This window comes from Centruroides vittatus, unplaced genomic scaffold, assembly GCF_030686945.1.
Source record: "Centruroides vittatus isolate TY-2023 unplaced genomic scaffold, ASM3068694v2 contig_417, whole genome shotgun sequence".
In the NCBI taxonomy this organism is placed as follows: domain Eukaryota; kingdom Metazoa; phylum Arthropoda; class Arachnida; order Scorpiones; family Buthidae; genus Centruroides; species Centruroides vittatus.
The window spans coordinates 2,382,762-2,407,293 of NW_027122227.1; the positions used below are offsets into that span (position 1 = coordinate 2,382,762).

Genomic DNA, 24,532 nt, shown 5'->3' on the forward strand with positions numbered 1-24,532 from the left:
CAAATAACCTGATGCGAAAGGAAGACAGTTCCCGAAGGAAAAAGTCAAAAAGGAGGACGCATAGGAGGACAATTTTGTAAAAGAAGGATTATTTATTGAGTTAAAAGTACGACGCGAAAGAAAAACACGTACACGTGTTGATCGATTAAAATAAATTTAATTTCGCGTTGGGATAAATAGTACAAGTTCTTTACGGATTCCCGCTGTTCTTCGGTGCTCGTTTCGTAACAGTAAATCCACGAGTACGGCCCAGTTACAAAGCCGCCCGACAATCTTACTAACGCGCGCGAATTTTAATCGAACTTAAACTAAAGGAAGGGATAGAAGAAAAAAGAGGGAAGTGAGAAGGATTATAGGATAGATGGGTACCCAATTCCTTGTCTGTTGTTGGTCGCAGATCCTTGTCTCGATCTATAATGCTTGTATACTCGTACAATGACGGTTTCTTCCAGTGATCGGATTCTTTCTCGATCCTGTTCCTTTTGGCCCTGTTCTCAGAGCTCACCAAATTCTCACCATGGAGGTTCGCAACCACACGTCTTTCCTCCTTCGTATCCGGCCAAAGAATGTCCGGTGGAACGTTCCCTCTCCCTCCAGGCTCGTCGCCGTCTATTGTTTTTCCCTACCTCCTGGTGGGCTACGGGTAGGTCCGAGTTCTCGGAAGTTCGAGACAAAGAGACAAAGAAAATTGGAAAGAATGATAGATTGATAGAAATAGAATATAAATTAAACTAAAACTATACATAAATTAGGGCGTACAGCCACAAAACTATACATAAATAAAGGCGTACAGCCACAAAACTATACATAAATAAAGGCGTACAGCCACAATTGAACCTTTACAAATATGAATGCTTTTCAAATACAAACCAATTACGAATACGAACATCTTTTCAAAAGTATTTTTGAAACACAAACTTAATTGCTCACATTTTAATTAAGGTTGCTGCACGAAATCATATTTTTCTGGTGTGCTGACTCTTAAGCAGTTATTTGTTTCTTCAGATTTTATCATAAAATTCAAACAATTACGATTGTTAAAGTTGAATTTCACCATAACCAGACTTTTTACTTTAAAGAATTTAAAGCTAGTGGCTTTCTTTCTTCAGTAACACATCACACAAGAAACAGTTACTTTATATATTTTTTATTAAAGGAAATACATTTCGGGTTTTAGTGACCCCTCTTCAGTTCTAAGACTTTACAAAAAAAGAAGGTAAATATGAGTTACATTATACAAAATAATACATATAATCTATATATATACCAATATTATAAAGAGGTAAGTGTTTTTTTTTTTGTAAAGAGTAATCTCCGAAACTACTCATCCGATTCCAAAAATTCTTTCACCAATATTTAGAATGGACCTTCAGGATGGGCATAGGCTGTATAAATTTAAAAAAAGATCATCTAGGCTTAAGGCTTTTATGTCCAAAAGATGGCGCTAACTCCGCGAGTACGACGACCTAGGTTTGCTTTTCTGTGAAGCATTATGCTTTTCTGTGAGGATGTACTAAAGCAAATCATCTTCTATCTATCTATATAAATAAAAATATAATGTTTGTTTGTTCCTACCGATTTCTTTGAAATTTTTACACAACGTTGCATTCGGATACGCACGAGTTTTTATATAATATACGTGTCGAAATTCCTCCCACTGGGGGGGGGAAGATGGACAGGATTTAGGCTTATAGTAAAGAACTAGGCTTCTATTTATACTATTTTAGATGCGGTTTTTTGCGTTTTAATAGGTAGTGTCAACAGAATGTACCCTAAAAAGGGATTTTTTGAAATTCCCCCCACGGGGGAGACAGGATTAAGGCTTACCGTGAAGAACTCGGCTTCTATTTTTACTATTTTAGATGCGGTTGTTTTGCGTTTTTTGATTGCGTTTTAATAGGGTACGTCAAGAGAATGTACTGTACATTACGAAGGTATTTTTTGAAATTCCCCCACGGAGGAAGTGTTATACATTTATAATAGATACATTTTGAGCCACAACAACGCGTGGCCGGGTCTGCTAGTATTTTAACAAAATTAAAACAAAAAAATTAATTTACATGGTTGATTGTTGGTTACAATTGACATAAGAGAGTATGTTGGGTAATTGACTTGGTAATCAGTTTAGTAGGGTTGCTGCAGAGTACGGATCATCGAGGTTGCATTTGTAGAATGAAGTTGTATCTATATGGGAGGGCAGGGTAGGTTCACCAGATAGGGCCATCTGGGGGATGGGGGGCGGGATGGAATCACATGTGGATAGTACCTGTTAGGGAGGAGGAGTCTTCAGATGTCACTAATGTTTAGACCGTCATTTAAGTTCTTTTTTCTGTTTCAATTGCCATTCTGTCTCGTTCATCTGTCCACTGAGATTCCATCAGACTTACCTTTTCAGTGGTGGCATTGCGTGCTGAAATTGAAAACATGTATTGGCAAATTTTAAGCAATTCAGAATGTAACTTCGGATAGTCTGTTACTTGAAAAAAAAAACAAGCCATTTTTCACTTACTGATTTTTCATTTAGATATTCAATACAGTACTTTCCATAACACTCCAAGACAGGGATTTTTGTAGATGACATCCATTTAAAAACTTTGAATTGCAAAAATTTAACAGTCCAATGATTTAAGTATTTAAGTCCAGTTTGATACATAATCAAGCAATTTCTTTTTATATTTTGGTATTCTTTCTTCACATCTGCATTTTTCTTCAGAATTTTATTCACTGTCAATGGGAGAAAATTTGTTTCTAACCTAACTTTTCAAATATCAGAAACTTCTTCAAATAGACATTGCTTCTATAAACACAGTTAAATACCTTTCTGATTTTTTAAAAAACTTTGGTGAAAACTGTAGACTAATGAATGTAGAAACATTAGATATGCATCATTTAATGGATTTTCAAAGAATAATTTAAGCACAACTGGAGGCTTCTCAATAGATAAGAAATAACTTTTTAGTGGCTCATACATTTCTAATACTCGTGCGATTACTTGATATAAGGATAACCAGCGGGTCTTGGAATGACTAAAAATTTGCTTATATTTAACTTCGACGAAAGAATAAAATTCTTTTAATTACCATTAATAAAACCACTAGTAAATAGCCAGGACGATAATTACATCAAAATTTTACAAGAAAATTCTAAAAACAATTTTTCTGGAATTTTCTTGTAAATCTTAAATATAAACATTTAATTTTGTATATACTAACCCAATGGTCTCCAAAGTTCGCGTACCCCAGGGTTACTCAAAGTGATACTTGGGTTAAGTCAAGTTTTCCTTTAAAATACTGTATGTGTGTCCTGTTTGCAGTCTAATCTTACAGTCATCCTCCCGAAGAAGTAGACTCACGATCACTCGCGATCATACACGGAAAAAATTCAAACTGTGGGTAGCGAGAAACTTAGCAGGAATTATGTATTTATAGTGAAAATTTCGCAACTTTTTCTCAGTAATTTATTCCATAAACAGAGATTTTATATGTACATTTTTCTAATTTATTTGAAAAGTTTTATTGCAGACGAGTGAGATTCATTTAGACTCGACATTCCTTCCAATTCCTTGTTCTAATATGTATTCGAGCACCCAAAAACAATAGATTTTTAAACATATAATAACAGATATGCAGCACTGGTCAAAACACAATGTTTTTATTTTGTGTTACTTAATCAAAATGACTTATATTATACAAGATACAACTTATAATTATTTTCGTCGTAGAGGTACGCCATCAAAAAAGATTTGGAGATCAAATTGCACTAACCTATACAGCAATGTTTTTCAACCACAGTATCGCTTAAAGAGGTGTGGTGCAATTTTAAAACCGTGTTGTATAAATGGTACAAGTATAAATGGAATATTGTTCTCAAATAAACGTTTACGTAGTCATTAAAATTGTATTGTTGTAAATGTATATTATGAAATAATATACGTAAGTCTTTGATTTTTCCAGCAAAGTATGTTTTAAATGCTTCCATATTTTATAAGTGTCACATGACCAAATAGGTTTTTTTTAAAACTCTTTCCGCCCTGCGGGCACTAAGAGGGCCTCTTTTTGAAAGCCCATTATGGGTTCGGCCAGACCCACAATGGGGCGGCCGGGTGGTGAGGGACGGGACACGACATATCAGAACGAACCACCCCGAAAAATTCCTGGTGATTTTTCGACCCTTCCGAATCGATCCCGGGTCCCCAGAGCGATAAGATGCCACCTTGACCGCTCGGCCATCCGGCCGTCTCTACTAAACAGTCAGTGAATATAGTTCGAAATATGATCGCTAGGTTGCCACCTGCAAAACATGTCAATTCGTTTGTCAATTTAATTTAGGAAGTACTGCTAAATTATTAATTATTTTTATTATAAAAAATAATAATTAAATAAAATAATTTTTTAATTTTGAAAGCGGAATTTTGAGGTCCCCTTGATTTGAGACCCCAGGCGCTCTCTCGTGCACTTATGCAAAAATCCTCCACTGCTGGTCAGACATACAGACAGAAGGCAGATACACGTGATTCAATTTTAGATAGCTTGGTTTGATTTTGGAAAATGTAACGATTCGGTATTTATTCATTTAATATAGTCATTTCAAAATGTATTTTGCTTTAATCATTTTGTAATGAATATACACAGTTTTATATAATTCAGGGTCATTGATGGCAGTTAAGTCAACGATGAAAACGTTCAACCATGCTATTTGCAACTGGATGATATGCTGTTCTCCTAACTCTTTTGGCACCAAGAAGTTGAGCGTAGCCGCCGCCAGATATTCATAAGACTGTCTGGCAACACTATTCCTAACCGGAGTTGGTTGGCAACCCTTGTAAAAAAGCGCGCGAAAGTTCGTTGCCTTGTCCGTCTCCGGTTAAGAATAGTATTGTCAGACAGTCTTCTGAATGTCTGGCAGCGGACACACACTTTAGTAGACGGGCTGTATTAAATATGCCCTGTTGGAAGCACTATAGTAAAACTTTTAATATGAAAAAATAATGTCCACAATTTAACAACCATAAATAAAAATTTCGCTGAAAGACATTCCAGTATATAACATATCTTTAGTCTCTAAACTTAGTACAATGTCATCAGACTCCTCTTCTGTAGTAAATCGGCGAATTATATTGTTTTTTTATTTATTACGTATTTTTAAAATTAGTCTTGCCTTGGCAGGAAATATGAATAAATTAATGTACTCAGATCTGTTTTACATAGATGCTTGATTTTTATATCGAGGGTGGCAGATCAAGCGTGACATCAGGATGAGGTTATCTAAAAATTGGAGAACGTAAATCTGGTGATATAGTGGAATCCGGTTATTATAATCACGGATAACGATATCAATAGACTATTATTATTATCATAATCAAACTTTGCGGAAAATGGATCATATATTTAAAATCGTGCCCTCGAAAACTCGTAAAAGCATCTTTTATGTTTTCTAATAAGTTATTAGTGATGACTTTTTATCAAGTAATTTTCCTATTCGAATGCCATCATCCCACTGATCAAGAGGGATGATGGCATTCGAATAGGAAAATTACTTGATAAAAAGTCATCACTAATAACTCCCACTGATCAATAGGGATGATGGCATTCGAATAGAAAAGGATAGAAAGACGGAATGGCTTATCGCGGGCGGGAGTTAAAGTTAATTCGACTAAAAATAGTCGTCAATCTTCTCCTGGATGAGATGGTCCCTGAAAAGTTTCATTGTATTTGCTCAAACCGTATTAAAATGTATAAAGGACAAACTAACAAACATTCTTCTAAGTCTTTTATATAAGATGTGAGATAATGATTTATATACTTTAAAATGGTAATATGATTTATAATATAGCAAAAACATTAAAGAAAGAGCATAAAATTAGAGTTGTGTTATTTTACTTATTAGCGATATATTTTCCTCCGGTAGAGGGAGCTTTTGTATATGTCAACAGTCTAGCCACACTGTATTAACAGTATTCTTTGGCGGGTTTTTTTGAATTTATATCTTACTTTTGAGTATAAAAATGCCTCGATTTTTTTAAACAATTATAGTAAGTGTTTTAGTGATTACATACAAAACATATTACATCTAAGTTTGATATTTTTCTATGTTAATTAATAATAATTGTACGAATATTCAAGTTGTATTAATTTTATCGTAATATGTTTATTATGATACAGTAATTATAATCATCATTATAATATTGATTATAATTATAGTATCATATTGATTTGATATTCAAATAATTTCCATATTGATGATTTTTTCTTCAATGATCTTTTGGTCATTGAAGCAATAATTTGACAGGATGATTAAAGTGATGTCAAATCTTTAATATTCTGTATGTACTTGAAAAAAAAAAAGTTCCAAAAGTATGCTTCTTATAGCATTTTGAACCTGATGATGGCAAAATAAATTAACCGAAAAGATTCATCTTCAAATATCTTTTATACTGTTGATTATCAATCTACAAATATTTATCAACTGGATGAAGTATCATGAATAGAAATTACATATGGTAAAGTTCTACTTTTTATATCTTGTTTATCAGTAAGAAATGAATCTTTAAAGCACATCTACAGTAATAAATACAACTCCAAAATAATTTGTTTTATGAAGTTTCAAATATAGGCCTATATGATTAAATTGTCATTTATAAATCTATTCAATGCCACTAATAACAGCTTCTGGATAAAGAATTTAGAAATGATGCGAATAATGTCTTATACATTTTATTCGTCCCTAAATAAAAACTTTATTTACATTCACTTTGGAAGGTGATAGGTGGCACAAATCATTAGACTTATCGAATCATGAACAGCAGAGTGCATATATTCTTGTGATAACAGCACCAATCTGTTATTCTGCAGGACCTGAATTCAAAATTTTTAGATTATATTTTGGGCCTGCCCTCACCACTTGGCTGTCTCATTGTTAAGCTAGTTGAATCTATATGGAAAATACACCATCAGTTGCTGTAATGATTGGGTTAAATTTTGGATAACTGATAGAAATAAATTTGGTACTAGAGCTATGCATTAGGTGCCATCTCTTGTTAAAACTAGTAATTATAATATTTTAATTAATTTAGATTAAACTGGACTAAACAGTTATCCAAATTTTAACCTGATCATTACAGTAGTTGATGGTGTGTTCACTTATGTTATCGGATTTCGTTTGATGTATATTTATATATGGATATGGAAAAAGGTCTTAGTACCTGCAAAGTGGAAAGATTTTAAAAAAAGCTCTGAAAGTGGTGGCGTTCAGCTATCTACTTTTTAAAAAAGCACTAGCCTGTTTTTGTGAAAAATGAAAACCTTGATCTTGACTCTAATTTTGACTAGCTAATTAATTAATCAGATTTGTGGTTGTATCTAATGGCAAATTAATTAGGATTTAATTACATTAATGTCTGTTGAGAGGAGGAGAAAAATATGATCACCTAACTGGGTAACCAGTTATCAAAGTTTGATTGTATTTATATATAAAATTTAAAAAAATGTTAGATTATTTTTTAAAATGTTACTTTTTTAAATTTAACTTAATCATAGTTTTATGCATTTTTTGTTTTCCATGTTTTTACATAATTATCCTAATTTATTTTAGAGTTTGAGTAAATTTTAATTATATTTAATTATAGAAATATGAAATGAAACTAATTTTTAATTATCAGAGCAGAAAATGGATAAAAAGCTAGTTCAACTTTATGAGACTGGTGGAGAATTAGAAAAGTTTCTTGATAATGTGGATCTGAAAGAAGTAAATATAAAACTAATTTATTTTGTGAATAACTGATAAGGTAGTTAATATAGTAACTGAATTAGAAAGTTTTTAATATTGTAATTTTATAATTATTATTTTTTAAATGTTAAAATGCATGTAATAAGAGATTAGGAAACTTGTAACATTATTTAAATCTAAGAAATAAATTTTATTTTTTTTATTTAAAGGATATTACAGTATGTAGAACTGAAGTTTATGACATGTAATGTCTCTTTTGAAAAACACTATTGAAAAATTCACATTTCTTGGAAACATAAAATTTGATTAAACATAATAACAATTAAGTTTAAATATATAATGATCAATTTTAAATATTTAAAATTTTAAAAATATTTTAGTTGATATTTCAGTTCAGTATAAACTGAATTTTGAAATTCATATTACAATCAGTTAGTACATTGAAATAAAATTTAAAGAATAAGACAAGTATGACGGTGGTGTAGTGAACATAACTGGCACCCAGGGCACAACACTTTATTGGTGCCCCCCTCCAGAAACACATACAGTTTGTCCTGGAGACCATTTGGGCACTCTTCTGCGAGTTGCGCCAGGTGCATGATAGACCCCCTTGCACCTCCTCACTACGCCACTGAAGTATGATAATACAATGCAATTGAAAAGTTGCTCTGCAGTAGGAGCTTCTAGAAACAAAGTAATGACATCACAAGCAGACTGCCTGTTGAAAGAGTTAAAGTAAATTATGACGTCACACTTGGCTGAACCACATGGGTTTGCGTGCTACTGAGTGACTTTACAATCACACTGTATAAATAAATGTTTATAAATTGAACATGTTTAATATATATATGAAAAGAATATTTTCAATTAAACTATTACAGAAATATAAGTTTTAAAAATATCAAAATATTTATTTTAGTGTTACATAATTTATGAGAATCAGACTGAGTTCGATACCAAAAAGTAAGCCTATTTAGTATTAAAAAAGAACTATAAATGATTACTGAATGTTTAGGTCTTTTAGCAAGTGAAAGTTGATATGGTAGGATTGATATGATTAATAGGATGAGATGCATTTACACAGAATTGAGTGCATATTATTTGTAGAAGAAGTTTCCTTACCAAAATTCTCTTTAAAATCAAATATACACTGTATTGATATTATACTATTGAATTGTTTGCTGGAAATGGGCACATGAAATTTAACTTCCTATGATTATATTAGAAATAATTTAATTATATTGAAAATGTTTGTTTAATACAAATTTAAAAAGATGTAAATAAATTGAAGTTATTTGTTTAAAAATCAATGATAATATCAACTTTTTTGCAGATTTTTAAAACTTTAGAAGAGAAAATAAACAGAGGAGAAAATGTTGCCAATATTTTTAAAATAATTTTTCAAGGTATTTAAAATTATATCTATAAAATAAAACTACTATTTGTTTTAATGATGATATTCAAAAATAAATTTTTATTAATCATTAATATATTTATTATAATATTTTAAAAATGAAGTGCAGATAATACTATTTTATATAAAGTGGCATAAAATGATTTTTAAGATCACTCTTACCAAATGAGTTGTTTTTTATAATTATTTATTGTGTACTTTTGTAAGTAAAAGTAAACTTCTATTTTGTATTATTTTACTTGACATAATCATATTGATTTTATATATGTACTAGCGGGTGGGCCCGGTGTTGCTCGGGCAAAAGTAACGATACCGAAGATTAAGACTATTACCTTACCCGTTTTCACAGAATGCAAGAATTGGGTCCCTTTGTTTCCAGACTAATTAGAGAATTTTTAGATGGATCTAAAAATATGTTCGATTTCCCACAAAAACGAAAAAAACTGCACCTGCGTCTTGCACGTCACTTTCTCTTAACAATTCCATTTTTACTTAACACTTCCATTGTTGACACTTCCATTGTTACTTAACAATTCCATTGTTACGTAACACTTCCATTGTTGATGGAAGTGTTAAGGCTTACTCCAGTCCCTCTCCCCTGTGGGGAGGAATTTTGAAAAATCCCTTCTTACTGTGCATTCTCGTGACGTACCCTAACTGTGTACCAAATTTCAACTTTCAACTCCTAACCGTTTGGGCTCTGCGCTGATTTTTATTATTATTATTATTATCATCAACTCGTCTCGATTATATATATAGATTAGGTTTAATTTTATATCTTTCAGAAATTCTATAATAAAAATATATTTTTTTCAGTTTTAGATACTTTTTCTGAGATATGACTACATATGAGAATTTTCATATATGATATATGAAAATTGTAAAAATAAAAGAATAAGAAGCAATTGTGATAACTACTTTTTAAGAAGGTTATCATTTTTTTGAAATAGTATATTTGTCTGGGAATTTAATATATAAATTTAATAAATATTTAAAAGAGCTAAAAAAATAACTTTACTTTTTTATTGGAGTATCTTTTACAATCTCTATAAACACTAGCACTTTTAAACTTACAACTCATATTTCAGAGATGTAAAGTTTTTGAAGTAACAAAAATAGTAAAATTTTCTTCTACTGCTATAAAATTTTATAACCTTAAAAAGTTTTTAAAAATTCTGTTCTTATTCAACATTATGTACGGTACATTATTATTTTCATATTGTACATGTACATCATGATTATTTCATAATTCAATTGAATAATCTATTTCTTTTAGCTCTTAATGTTGTTTTATTTTTCTTAGTCTATATCAATTAGACATACAGTCGACTCTGCATAAGTTGACACTGTTGGTAAGTAGTCAGTTTTCTGTGATCCCGGCCAACTTACATAGGCATTAACGTTAAAAAACTCTGGTTTACTTGACACCATTTAACTCATCACCACTGGATAAATTGACATATTTTTGCTGTCCCACATTCGTTTAGACGTCTGATAAGTAGACTCCCCTTCTGAAAAAATGAGTTCACACCACACAGTTTACTGTGTGGTGTGAACTCATTTTTTCAGAAGGGGAGTCTACTTATTTATTAATATATATGTTATACATATTATTAAATATGCCTTAACATTTTATGTATTTTTATATATAAAATAATAACAGATAAACAAAAAGAAAATATTTAATCTGTATCAACATCGCAGCAGAATCCAATTTTGATTTTCTCATGTCATGCATTATTTGTAGCAGGTATTTCGTATTTCTGTTAGAAATGAGTGTCTAAAAGCCAATAATGCTTATGCTGAAGGAAAAATACGAACTTGTGTCTGAATTTGAATGTAAGAAAACTTCGCAAGCCAAATTTGCAAAACAAAAAAACCTTCCAAGAACAACATTGGTGGGAATCCTGAAGAAAAAGAGGAAATTAAGAAACTTTTTCTTGGATTTTCGTTGTGGCTGTCTTGAAAACTCCAGAGAAAGTTGCCATACAAAGATGTCGAAGATGCTCTAGTACGTTGGCTAAAGCAAATTCGTTCGTCGAATCTTCCTGTTTTGGGACTGATACTGAAATGAAAGGTGATGGAAATTGCTGGGGTACTTAGAGTAGAAACCAATGTTAGTGCCAGTGATGGATGGTCAGAGAGGTATACATTGCACTACTGTATTTTCCTAATTGTAGTTTTGTGGTATTTTTCAACTTTGCTTTAGTCGTCATATCAGATAACTCGACACATTTCCGCTTCCCCTTGGGGTGTCGACTTATGCGGACTCGAGTGTATATACTTGAGGGCTTATCACACCAGTGAAAGTCCTCAAGTATATTTGTCTAATTGATATAGACTAAGAAAAATAAAATTATTTCATAATTTGCTACAGGTTTGATGTTTTTATCTGAAGATCTTATTTAATCATTTGAAAATTTGTGAGAACTTTCTTAATTGGAATTTTATTAGATGAATGTTTTGTAAAGCTGTTTTTACATTTGAATTTGCAAATGTTATATAAATGAATATACATTGCTATTGGTTATACATATTTATTATAGAAATCATATATCACCAAATTATAATAATTTCATGACAACAAATATTTAAAGAGATGTTTTAAAAGAGAATAAGTGCAACAAACAGAATTGACCAAAGTTAAATTGCTGTGATCATTTAATGTTAACTCTAAGTATGATCTGTATTTATTGCCAGATTACTAATTCATTGATGATATATACAACGTCACTAATTGATTATAGAGATCTTTTTATATACATGTAATAAATGTTTTGAACTTATTCAGCTCATCCTCAGGAGAATATTTGTAGATAAGCTTGAAAAACATTTAATACATGTAAATAAAAAATATCTCTATAATCAATTAGCAACTTTGTACATATGAGTAAGTAGTACAAACTGAAGATTGATGAAGGTATACTAATTCATTGATATTACAGTGACTTATTTTTGAATATTCTTCCATGATCGTCAGTTTTTCTCAGCATTTTTCTCATTTTTGGATTTATAATTTTGTCAGAATATATTTCTATCTTAAGTTTTGACCTTCCTATTCTTGAATTTTTCTGTTATAGCCTATACACTTAATGTATGTTTTTAATTCATTTTTGGTTGTTGGATATTCAGGTTTTTTTTTTGTTTTAATGTTTTTATAAGATATTGTATTAACAATTTCTTTTCATCACCTTTTCAGCTTGTTTTGGTTTATTTTAATATAATATATTTAACATTTTCAACTTTTCAATTTCAGTTTTAAGAAACTTCAAACAATACCATCTGATATCCATTTGAACAATGTGATATAATACAGATTAATAAAATTTGATCTGTCTGATACACATTAAATGAATTATTATTCTTTAATTTTTAATTATCTAGAAAGGATTTAAATATTTCCTACACTAATAATATAGGGTGTTTTATAATGCAGTAAACATGCTTGGGAAATTACTGTGATGAAAATAGAGAAAGAATAGTAGTAATGCATACTTTTATACTTCAAGTTTCTTTCCAGAATATTAGTAGATTACATTTTTCCAGCAGCACTGACATCATGTCAGAAAATGGAAAGTTTCATTGGGACAGAGAAAGCAGTCTATATGTTATAGTTTCATGAGATGAGTAAGTGCAGTGATAGCTTTTTATGGTTGATATTGTTTCTACATATGGTAAGCCTGACTCAACCTGAAAATGACTTAGACATAGTATAAAATGTTCAGTGAAATCAAGTGTTTATATGTAAAGAAAAACACTTGAAAGAAAGCCTCTTAGTGAAAGTGTGGAACAAGTATGTGTCAATTGTTTATGCCAAGTCCTAAAACATCAATCAGATTGGTGATTAGAAAATAATTAGGAAATGATTGAAGGATTGTTAACAGTTAGTTGATGAGGACTTCTTGAATTTAGTATGGCAGGAAGTCAAATTTTGTTGGAATGTGTGTCAAATTACTGCTGATGGCCGCATTGAAAACTTGTAGATACTGTCAAAACTTGTATATTTCATAACAGATTTCAAATCTATCTTCCATAATATAATCAAAATACCGTGTCAAATTTGTTTACTGCATTATGAAACACCCTATTTAATTTATAAAATAGGGCATGCCTTTCCAATACCTTGTATTGAAAAAATATAAAAATTCTGGGAGAGATTCTTTTATTTTTTATACTCTTAGATGATTTGAGTTTTTAATAAACTGTGATATTCCAAATATTTAAAATTTATATCTAAAAATGTTAATCTATAAACATTTTTAAAAAAGAACTTTTTTACCTTAAGTAAACATATATTTTCTTATATACAGTAGACCCCCCGTATAACACGGTAGATACGTTCCGTGTTATATGGATCCGTGTTGTACGAGTCCCTTAAATATATGAGCCAATCACAGCCCGGCACATGTACAGTTTAGGGGCTACGGCTGTTTGAAATGTTTTCTTCCATAAAATTAATCGATTCTAGAATAATTTGACTCAACATTTCCAAATCACATATAATTTTTTGGGAATAATCCATATAAATTATGCTATAAACAAAAAATTGTTGGATTACTTACCGAGTATGCACCATTCGAAGACGCCATTGCCTAAGCTTGTTTTCATCGCGGAGCGACTCATCGAACGGCAGATGCGTTTCCTGATAGGTTATTCTTTCTGCGAAGAATTCACTCAACTTTGGAGACATCATTAATAGAAATATAATTTTTATGGCCGTTGAATAATACTGTAAATGTTGTTTTCACAAGAACTGTATAAAAATTTATCAATACTTTCCCACCTAAACTCTCCGTATATACACTTGGCGCTGGATGGCGGCAAGTAGTTCAGCTGCTAGTCCACTATTGGTCCAGATTCAACCAATCTTGTCGTGACACGAGTCGGCGATGACGTTTTACCATGTTATACGAGTCTCTTTTAGAGTGTTATACAAAACCTATCGCAATTTTTTCGCTGTGTTATAGGAAACCATGTTATAGAGGGGTCTACTGTATATGAAAAAAGCATAAAAGATAAAATGTTATATTTTTTGTGTTTTTAGTATGCTGCGTACTGTCTGGATCATGCAATGTGTATAGAGCAAATTGAAAATATGTTCTAATTTTTGAGTTATTGTGTTCTAACTGCCACAGTATCTGAGGATGACTGTTATATACTGTCAAAATTGCTTGTATTTTTTTTTTTTTTTTTTTCAGTAATTAAATTTTGTTCTGATAATGCCAATAGACAGCTTGTCCACTCATTTATCTCTGTTAGCCTTTCCTTTTTGATTCATTAGTCAGTAATAATTTGCTGATAATAATTAATGGAGATTGCTTCATTCTGTGTCAAGAACTTTTTATTTGGAAGTTTTTAATACTATGAAAACAAAGTTTTGAATTTAAGGGAATTATGAAATTGGCAACAGAGTTTGATAAGAATTTTCTGTTATTTTCCAATTAATTTTTCCACATATATATTAATCTAATGCTTATTGCAAACTATATTTTATTAATAAAGATAGTGAATTTATTAAATTAATTAAAGTATTTTCATTAAAAATTTTAGGTTCTTCTAGTACAGCCAGTTCAGCTATTCAGCGTCGTTTTGATGTATATAAATATGCAATTAGTCTTTTACAAAGTGGGGATTTTCTGTCTGAATTCTCATCAGATTTAATTGGTTTGTTGTTAACAGAAGTAAGTTAGAGTTTTATATTTTTTACTAATTTTAATTAATTGTATTGAGTTAATTTTATTTTGTAAATTTTAAAAAGTGAACACTAAAATATTGATACAAAGTATATTTTATACAGTTAATTCAAATAGATTAAAACATACTGCAAAACTAGATGAGATTACATCTGTTTTTAACAGCCATGAAGATGATAATTAAAAATAGTTGAAAATATTTGTTCATATAATAAATTTGTTTATTTTAACTGGATTAGGGATGATAGTTGGTGCTTTTATTGTTAATTCAAATAAATGTACTGTTTAATATAGTAATGGTATTTTGGTTTTTTTCTTTTATGCTTTTTGAATAACATAATTGGTTAAGTTTATACATTTTAGAACTAAATTTGAAATATAGTGTTTTGAGATAGTGACTTTTTTTTAATAACAAAAATAAAATATTTATATTTTATATCTATAAAAAAAATTCAACAACAAGGATCAAGAGTTAGAAGTTAACCAATAAGCATTCTTGTACTAAAAGCAAACTTCTAACTCTAACTTTTGATTGTTGGTTATGCATAACTTTCAATATTGTTTTTCTGAAATGGATACTTCAGCTTGTGGAAGACAAAACTGCAATACTTGTTGCTGTTGAGCTTTTTTTTTTATAGTTGTATGCCTTAATAAACCATCTTAGTGTAAGGTATTTTTGCATAATCAAATATTTTTCTATACTTGAATGGACTGATGTGTTGGCGTAGAAAACTTCATTGTAATAATTTTTATGTGACAGTTTGGGAGAATAAAGCTAAAGCAAATACAATCAAGGAATTTCTATTTTGGAAGGTAAAGATTCAGAAACTTTTAGACTTCTCAACATAATTTTATTTGGGACTTTAATCACAGCACTTACAATATTGTTTTTCCAGATTTTTAAATTTATTTTCTTCAAACATTCTTTGTTTTTTCCATTGTTTACATTTATTTTGAATATATGTTGATTAACTGATACTATAATATTTATCTATGAATATTTTGCTCTCTATATTTCAATGTAAATATTAAATTAGTTACCTAAACACAAAATTAAAACAATAGCTTACTTCCTCCCAATTATTTACAAAATTATAGAACAGACAGAATATAGAATTCTTTGGTTCTGAGTACCAAATTTTCACATCAAAAACTTTCCTCTACTATTCATAAGATGGTAAAATACATTAATATTTAGAAAAATGATTGTCTACACAAGATATTAAAGTGAATAAACAAAGTTAAAAATATACAGTAGATAGAACCCTCTGGCTCTCACTTTAGGAAGAATAACTGTTTCAAAACTCTATAGTTTTGAAAAAAAAACAATATGATTTAATTACAGTCAGTCAATAATATAACAAAAAAGAATATGTTGTTCAATGGCATCTCTTATACAAGATATATTTAACAAAAAATAATAGATTTGAAATTTTTATTTGGTGATATAGAATTTATATTTATACAGTAACAGACCAATTATCTAGTTTCCAGAAATATAAAATTACCAGAAAACTGGCTAGTTTAGAATTTGATAGGGTAAGTATTGCTGTAGTTTGCTACATTGCTGCTTTTGGCTTGTTGTTAAATTCAGTGCTGCAGAACAGTGCTGCTCCAATTGCTACCAAAAAGTCTTTTAACAATGCGCACAGAGTAGTGTTGCAGTTCCAAAATGAAGGATTTTGGTGCAGATGTTGGAATGTTTTGTGAATTATTTAATTTAATTCAAAAAGTTTTAAAAGTAATTTATTTTTGTGATTCAATGTGTTATTTTAAAAATAAAATGAATGATTTTAATTTATTGTATGCAGTTTCTTCCTGCAACATAAAGTAAATAAAACATTTAAATACACAAGTTTTGTCAAATCTGATTTTATTTTACTAATGAGTATTTTAAAAGAAAAATTAATACAAACAGAATATTGATTTATGTTGATTATAATTTATAACTTTACTGTCACATCATATAAGAATTTAACTTTGCACATTTCCACCATGGAGCAACCATCTTTGTTGCAGTGAGAAAAGCAACTGAAATGGGTGCTGCAGATTTCTCCTGAAACCAATGAGATCATTGCAAGAATTGCTGTGTGCAGCACTTCAAGAAAACAAGTTTAGCAATGTTCTCAGTGGCATTGCTTAGCAGTGCTTAGTTTAACAACAACTGGTTTGTTTGGGTTTACATGTTGCATGACATCAGTTCCACTATGTTCTTTACTTCTCTTCAATTTTTATCCTAAATATTAAACTATGCATGGTATTCTATATTTTAAGAGGATTAATAAGGACTATATAGACCCTGCTTTAGAAGGGTATTAATTTTTATCTGTTAAATACAATTTTGTTCTTGACTTTTCATTGTTTAACTTATATTTTAAGTATATATTTAGCTTGTGTCTAGTAATCTGGACCATCATATCCAAGTTTGTCAGATAATTGAGGTATCCCTTGATTAATACATTTAACTAATTCCTTGATGCTACCGAAAATTGCATTAATCAAATACGGATGTACAGTACCTTGGTACTTGACTGAACAATCAACACCTGCTAGAACACATTTTCAGTTAATAACAAATATTTTTATACTACTAAACAAAAATAGCAAATTAACTAACACCTTATTTGCAAAGAAAAACATATCTATGTTAAGTAAAGCCATGTTAATTAAATTCTGCAGTGTATATAAAGGGATGTCACAATCAATTACATGCATTAATCAAATCTCGTATTAAGCAAAACTGCATTAAACGAGCAATATTTGTATATTATTTATCTATTAATGTGCTTATTTAACCAAAATACTGATTGTAAATGCAATTGCTGTAATTATTTTTGTAATTTCCTTGTGATTTTTGTAGTTTTTTTCTCTTTGTTACTTTTTTGATACAACTAATAATTTTTATTTTGTTTATAAATCTTTTCATAGTTTACTTTTGGAATATTTTTTCATCTTTTTTGTTTGATATTAAATTTGCTCACAATAAAATAAATTTTTAACATACCTGTCTATAATATTTTCTAACAATTTAAAAATTTTGTGTAAATCCATGATGAGTGTTGAGGGACTAGGTCCTAAATGTTGGAGTCCCTTTACCATATTTTCTTTAAGGGACTAAAATTTCTAGTTATACCATTGTATATTCATATAATATGTATATATATTTTATTATTTTCTACAAATATTTTATAAATATTTAAGATAGACTAATTTCTATTGGTTTCTTTTAGACAGATAATTTTCCTTCATCAACTTTAGTTGAAATATCTGAATCACTTATTAATTGTTTAAAAACTGGAAAAATGCCTGGAAATAAGTATGTTTTGCTATTTTTTTTTAATATTAAAATGTTTATTATTAATGTGTTGTTAGAATGTTTTCTACAATGTTTTATATACTGATTCCTTTTACTATGCCAGACCAAAGTTAAGACCTAACTATAGAAAACAAATGTTTTGTGTATGTATAAAAATATGTTTGTTTAAAGATTTCCTGACTGTGTGACATGTTTTTAGTATGGCAGATTTCTGCAGTGTGATATATATGCTTTTGTAAATTATATGTTTTGAGATTTGTGTAATGTGTTTGGTATGATGCCTGTGCAAGAAAGGATAATTGGCACAATAAGTACCTTATCCATTCTCCACAGATGTTTTATTATTATTATTATTTTTTATAAGCAAAATGAAATTGAGTTACATAGCTAATACAGTAGAGCATTGATTATCTGAGTATCGATTAACCGAAAGCATTCCAGTTGGCAAATTTTAATTTCCGCTAGTGCTGTGGTGCTGCAATATTTGGCTATGTCTTCGGCTATTTCAATATTATTTTTGCTGGTGTGCGTGTTTTAGCTGGCAGCACTGGCGTGACCATGAGAGGGTACTTAAAGACATGCCAGGATTTGAACGAATTTCAACATGTGATAGGTTAATCTATTTTTTCGTACGTAGTCAGTTATCCGAAAAATCGATTATCCGAATAACCCCTGTCCCAAATTGTTTCGGATAATCAATGCTCTACTATAATATGAATTTAAATAATTTATGTTTAAGAATTATATGATTATTAAAATTTAATATGTATAAAAATTTTAATTTTTATAAGCAAAATATCTTCTTTTGTAAATTTACAAATTTTTATTTTTATGTATATTTTATTGAATTTTAAAAAATAGAATTTGGTGTTATATTGAATCTATATTTTTCTTTTAAATAGATGGTTGGAGATTGTGCCTAAAGTTTTAACAACTTTAACTTCTCGAAATATTGTATCTCAAAATAATATAGATATGACTGGCACAGAATACAGATCTCATTTAATAAAGTGCCTCTGTTTAAACAAGTAAATTTTAATTTCTTATTAACATTAGTTTTCATTATTTAATTATGAAATAAATCTTTTTAGATGGGAACCAGAATGTGCAGTTCAAGTGGCTTCAACATTTAGGTAAGAATCCTGAATATTTTTATCATTTTACTTACTTAAAAAATTTATTTTTAAACAATTACCCAATAAACCTACATAAAAAATATACTCACATAAAACAGTATCATATTCAGATAATAATGAATCAGCTAAGTTGTGATAATCAAAATATTTATTTTTTTAGATACATTTTCACTCTAAATTAGCTTAGCATCAACATTCCAAGTAGAACTTAGATACAATTAAAAAATAAAACAAAGTTTATCAGTTTATCATTAATTTAATTCTATTTTCTATTTCTTGATAAATTAGTCTAATAAAATTTTTGAATGAATAATTTTTTTCATTTCCATATCTTAGGAATTGATTTATTAATATTTTTACAAAAACTATTTATGAAGTTAAATAATTTATGTTTAAGAATTATTTGATTATTAAAAATAAAATTCTTGTTTCAAAATTGCAAATAACTGTTACAAATTAACAAATAACTGTTGCTAATAATTAATTGATAGCTTTTCTTAGTCTTTTTTGTTCTATTTTCTATTAATACACTTATTATTTTGAGATACTCAAAATGAATGACAGAAATTTATCAAGAAATTGGGAAGTGAGTTGAGTTACAAGATTTTATCTAGACAGACAATCTAAAAAACAGAGTAAGTTAATAAAAAAATGTATAAAAATCAATGTAAGTGGAGCAGTTTTTTTAAAAGTTTTATCTTCCACAATGATTTAATAATTAATTGAAAGTCTTCTCAGTTTGCCATAAAGGAAATAAATTCATGTTACACTGTTTAGGAATATATACAATTTTTCATTTTTAAGAAAGGGATGTGTGGACAAGAAAAGATTGACAACTGCTGGTTTAAGAAATTATCTGTAACTACTTGGGCTGGGCAAAAATTTACGTGGAACTTATTTTATATGGTAGCTGCTGACATGAAATTTTCATGTAAAACAAGACCATACTGTAAATTGTACCTAGGAATTAAGTTTATGTTTTAGCTAAATATTTTACAAAATTCTATAATCAAAAATAAGGTTTTATTATGATTAAAATTTTTTGTTTGCATAGATCTTTTATAATTTTATTACATATTTCAATAGATTTTATCTTTTATAGGGAAATAGCCTTATCAAATGAGGAGTTGCAATGGCTAATTGAAAAATTACTGAAAGTATTACAGGAAGTTGAAATCCAAGAAATTCCTACTTTAGTGTATCAGTTACTTTTGTTATCTAGTAAGGTAAAAAAAATATTTTGAAGCTTTTGAAAATTTTTTTTAATAATAGCACATTCCGATAAATTAAATATAGTAGAATCTGTTTATTGTAATCAGGAATATTGTTATAAGTTATCTAATATTATCAGAATTAGCATGTTCCAAAACATATATAGGTATCCCCTGATTTACAGTGGTCCAAATTAAGACAGCTTGCAAAACAAAAAAATGCCAAACATCATTAAAAAACATAAAGTTAAATTAAAAAGTTTCAAAAAAATTTTGCATATAATTCTACAAATATATTACATCGATAGTGCATACTTTTCTTAGTAGATGTCAAACCACTGTTATGCCACTGTCAGACAAGTTCAACAAAATGGCCCGATAGTAAGCCATTACAATTCAAGGACTTTGACTCAAACTAAGTGTTAATTTTTGTCACTTTTTAAACAGTTGTAGTATGTATTATTTATTAAAATGTATATTTATGTAAATAACTACTAAAAATATATACAGCTTTAATTATCAAAATATAATTTATGCATGAAAATATGTTGAGTGTTGGAATGTAACTTATTCAAATACTTTATAATTTGTATTTCATTTATGACACTTTTCCAGAAAGATAACTATGTTATAAACTCTGCCTGTAAATTAACGAGCACTTATAGACTTTATTTGTTGTAATAAGAAGGCTGGCACCCCTAGTGCCAGCCTTCTTATTACAACAAATAAAGTCCAACAAACTTAGTGTCCTTATGCAAGAATTTATATGGCACTCTAGCATTATTGTTGTTATAGTGTTTAGCATTAATTGGTTATTTGTAACTGTAATTAAAAATAGTTAAGGCCTGTAATTTAAATTAAAAAATTAAAGGTATTTATTATTATTACAATGAAACTTTCCATGCTTTCATATTAGTGAAATGTTGAATAAGTTCTATGATATTTAATTTTTCACATGCATGTTCTATTGAAATCATTGCTAAATTTACCAGTCTTGTGTTATAGTTGATCTTACAAGGGGAGGGCACGACCTGGGAAATTCACTTTGGGATGAGACTTGGTATATAGGTAGTACTCCTTTAGGATGTTCAATCCTTAAAACAAGAAAGTGCAATGGCCAGCCAATTTTAAGAAAAAGGCCTTTAAAAATTCGAGCTCAGCTTATGTACTAATAAGTTTCGCTAGGTCGGCAGCTGCTGAGCAGCTCAGTTGACATCGTTCTTGATTACCGCCACGTCGTTCAGGGTTCAGATCTCGATTAGTATTTTTTTTTTTTCCTTTCTAAAAATTTTTTAAAATAAGTATTTTGAATATATATAAATATTAAAATTTTATTATAATAAATAATTTCATTTAAAAAAATGTTTAACACATATTACATGTCATTTTAATTATAATAATACGAAATAATTAATAAGTGTATTAATAATCATCATCATCAACTGTTGGTAAATTGATAGTATCTTCATTCACAGACATTTTACTGTAAAATATTGAAACTATTTGTATTATGGTGTGATATATTACGGAACACTATGATCTCTTCAAAATCCAAAAGTAAACTGACACTCTAAATATCAGGTCAGTCCATAAGTCCATGGGCATTTTTATGACCTTGAGAAAAATCTTGTTTTGCTGTTGAAAATGTCAGTCTAATGTGATACTTTTCACACTGAAGTGTTAAATTGGATCTCATTTATATAATACTGTTGGAATTGGAAACATTTTAGTTGTTTATTTTTGTTAAAATGGAAGTAAAGGATGAATATAAAAGACATGTTTTACACTTTTTATTTTTAAGTGGTGAGAATTAATAAGTGTAGTAACCATCGAAAAATTTGATACAATAGAATAATAAATGAAAACTGTTGTTTCATAACTATTATTATTAATTATTTTGTATTATTATAATTAAAATGACACATAATATGTGTTAAACATCTTTTTAAATGAAATTATTTATTATAATAAAATTTTAATATTTATATATATTCAAAATACTTATTTTTAAAAATTTTTAGAAAGAAAAAAAAATACTAATCGAGACCGAGATTTGAACCCTGAACAACTTGGCAGTAGCCAAGAACGATGTCGACTGAGCTGCTCAGCAGCTGCCAACCTAGTGAAACTTATTAGTACATAAGCTGAGCTCGAATTTTAAAGGCCTTTTTCTTAAAATTGGCTGGCCATTGCACTTTCTTGTTTTAAGGATTGAACATCCTAAAGGAGTACTACCTATATACCAAGTCTCATCCCAAAGTGAATTTCCCAGGTCGTGCCCTCCCCTTGTTAAATAGTTTTAACCTTGAAAATGATTATTCTTCTTTAGCAACACGTACAGGAATAGTAAAGTTCATAAAGCTATTGTTAGATTTGTGAAGATTAACCTATTTGTATAAATGAATTGCCAAGTATCAAAAGGATTTTTCAGTTGTTCTAATTCAAACATAAACAAGTTTTTAAAGCCATTTATTTTGTCATACAGATCACTTTTGTTTGTCTTTGTTGTCTCATCAGTTAAATTATTTCTAAGTCCTTGCAATTTTTAGTTCTGTTTAACAAATTCAAATTGTACAGAAATTCAAAACAACTATTATGATGTGGCTTATAATTTTTATAAACAATATCCTCAACTTCTCAAAAGACATTCAATAAAAGGTAAAAAAATTTTCCTTTAGAACTCAATGACAGGGATGCCTCACACAAAAAAACACAGAACACCACTGATGTAACTCAGATTTTATAAACAATATACCTCATCTTTCTCAAAAGTACTGCTTAGTGAAAATGAAAAATTTCTCCTTTTGCATCTAAGGCACTTGTCATTGGCATTTCTTGGCATCAAGTCTAAGTAACCTCTATGCCTTGTGTAGGCTGCTTAATGCATTCCACCAGTCTTGGTCAATGGGTAAATTGGTAAATAGCTATTTTTAAGCTGTGCTTTCATGATATCAGTGTGAACATCTGGCTGATATCATGCAATCATTATTAATCATTAATTGTCAGTCTTAGCTATTGTTTTGAATCTTAAATGTTAATCATCACTTTACAGTAATTTCAATTGCTGGCATTTGCTATTATAATTCTGTGCTGGATGAATTACTATTAATTAATAATAATAATAATAATAATTATACTTAAAAGTCTTCAAGTTATACACTTCTTAATTGCTATAATGTCAGAAGTTAATAAAACTAGTTTTCACCATAAAACTTTTCTATTAATTGTAATCTTACTTCCCCACTTAATGTTGTCATCAGTTATTATCAGTGTACGCGAGTCCCAAAATAATTACAATAAGTGAGATTCTATCTTATTCAAAAAGAAATTGTAAATATTGTAACTACATTTACAATTACTGTCTTTAAATAAACAAATAAGGTAAATTTTAATAAATCAAGAAGTCTTATTTATTTGTTATAAACTATTTAGTTATAAAACCACAGACAAAAGCCTATAGTATCTAAACCCAAGAGTCTCTAATTAGAAGACGAATCTCTTATATTATGCGTGAGATAATAGTAATTTAATTTATTTAATTGTTGATTTAATGGAAAAATACAGTATTTATATAATAATTTAAAAAGAAAATAGATTAAGTAAATTGTTAAAATTTCTTTGTCAAGATTAAAGTCACTTAGATTAAAGGAAAAATGCTTTGCATTGATTTCACTTATCTGATATTTTATTAATTTATTGTTAAAATAATTTAAAATTAAACTTTCATAATTTGAAATGCCAATATTGCATGATAAAATTTTATTTGTATAATTAAATATTTATTTAAATAAACATAATTAAATGCAGAAAAAAATTTAAAATATTTTGAAATGGAAGATTAGGATACAGAATTCTTAATTAAATATTGAATAGGTTATTAAAATTGAAAAATTAAACTTTAAATGATTTTCCTCAGTTTACATTGCTTATGAAAAGTTATTTTCAGGGATTTCGAAAACAGTTGTTGGAGAAAATATTATTTTATTTTAAAAATCAAGCTGATATTTTAAAGAAACAGCAGTTAAACAAAGATAGGT

The 24,532-nt window shown here is 28.9% G+C and overlaps 2 protein-coding genes across 6 annotated transcripts in view; one reads left to right on the forward strand and one right to left on the reverse strand.

Annotated features, from left to right (window-relative positions):
* The window catches only part of LOC136976684 (histone H4), a 186,223-nt gene that overhangs the window by 78,648 nt on the left and 83,043 nt on the right, over window positions 1–24,532 (reverse strand). The window lies entirely within an intron of this gene.
* Window positions 6,003–24,532, forward strand: part of FANCI (Fanconi anemia complementation group I) — a 46,388-nt gene continuing 27,858 nt past the window's right edge. For 3 of the 5 annotated variants that reach the window (XM_067272018.1, XM_067272023.1, XM_067272022.1), the window contains exons 1-9: window positions 6,003–6,073; window positions 7,660–7,743; window positions 9,059–9,131; window positions 14,690–14,820; window positions 18,063–18,148; window positions 19,051–19,176; window positions 19,240–19,281; window positions 20,387–20,510; window positions 24,442–24,530. In XM_067272018.1, the coding sequence (XP_067128119.1) occupies window positions 7,666–7,743; window positions 9,059–9,131; window positions 14,690–14,820; window positions 18,063–18,148; window positions 19,051–19,176; window positions 19,240–19,281; window positions 20,387–20,510; window positions 24,442–24,530 (749 nt within the window). In that variant the 5' untranslated portion in view covers window positions 6,003–6,073; window positions 7,660–7,665. Of the gene's footprint in view, window positions 6,074–7,350; window positions 7,435–7,657; window positions 7,744–9,058; window positions 9,132–14,689; window positions 14,821–18,062; window positions 18,149–19,050; window positions 19,177–19,239; window positions 19,282–20,386; window positions 20,511–24,441; window positions 24,531–24,532 lie in introns of those variants that run through there. The other 2 variants (XM_067272021.1, XM_067272019.1) reach the window with 2 other exon arrangements.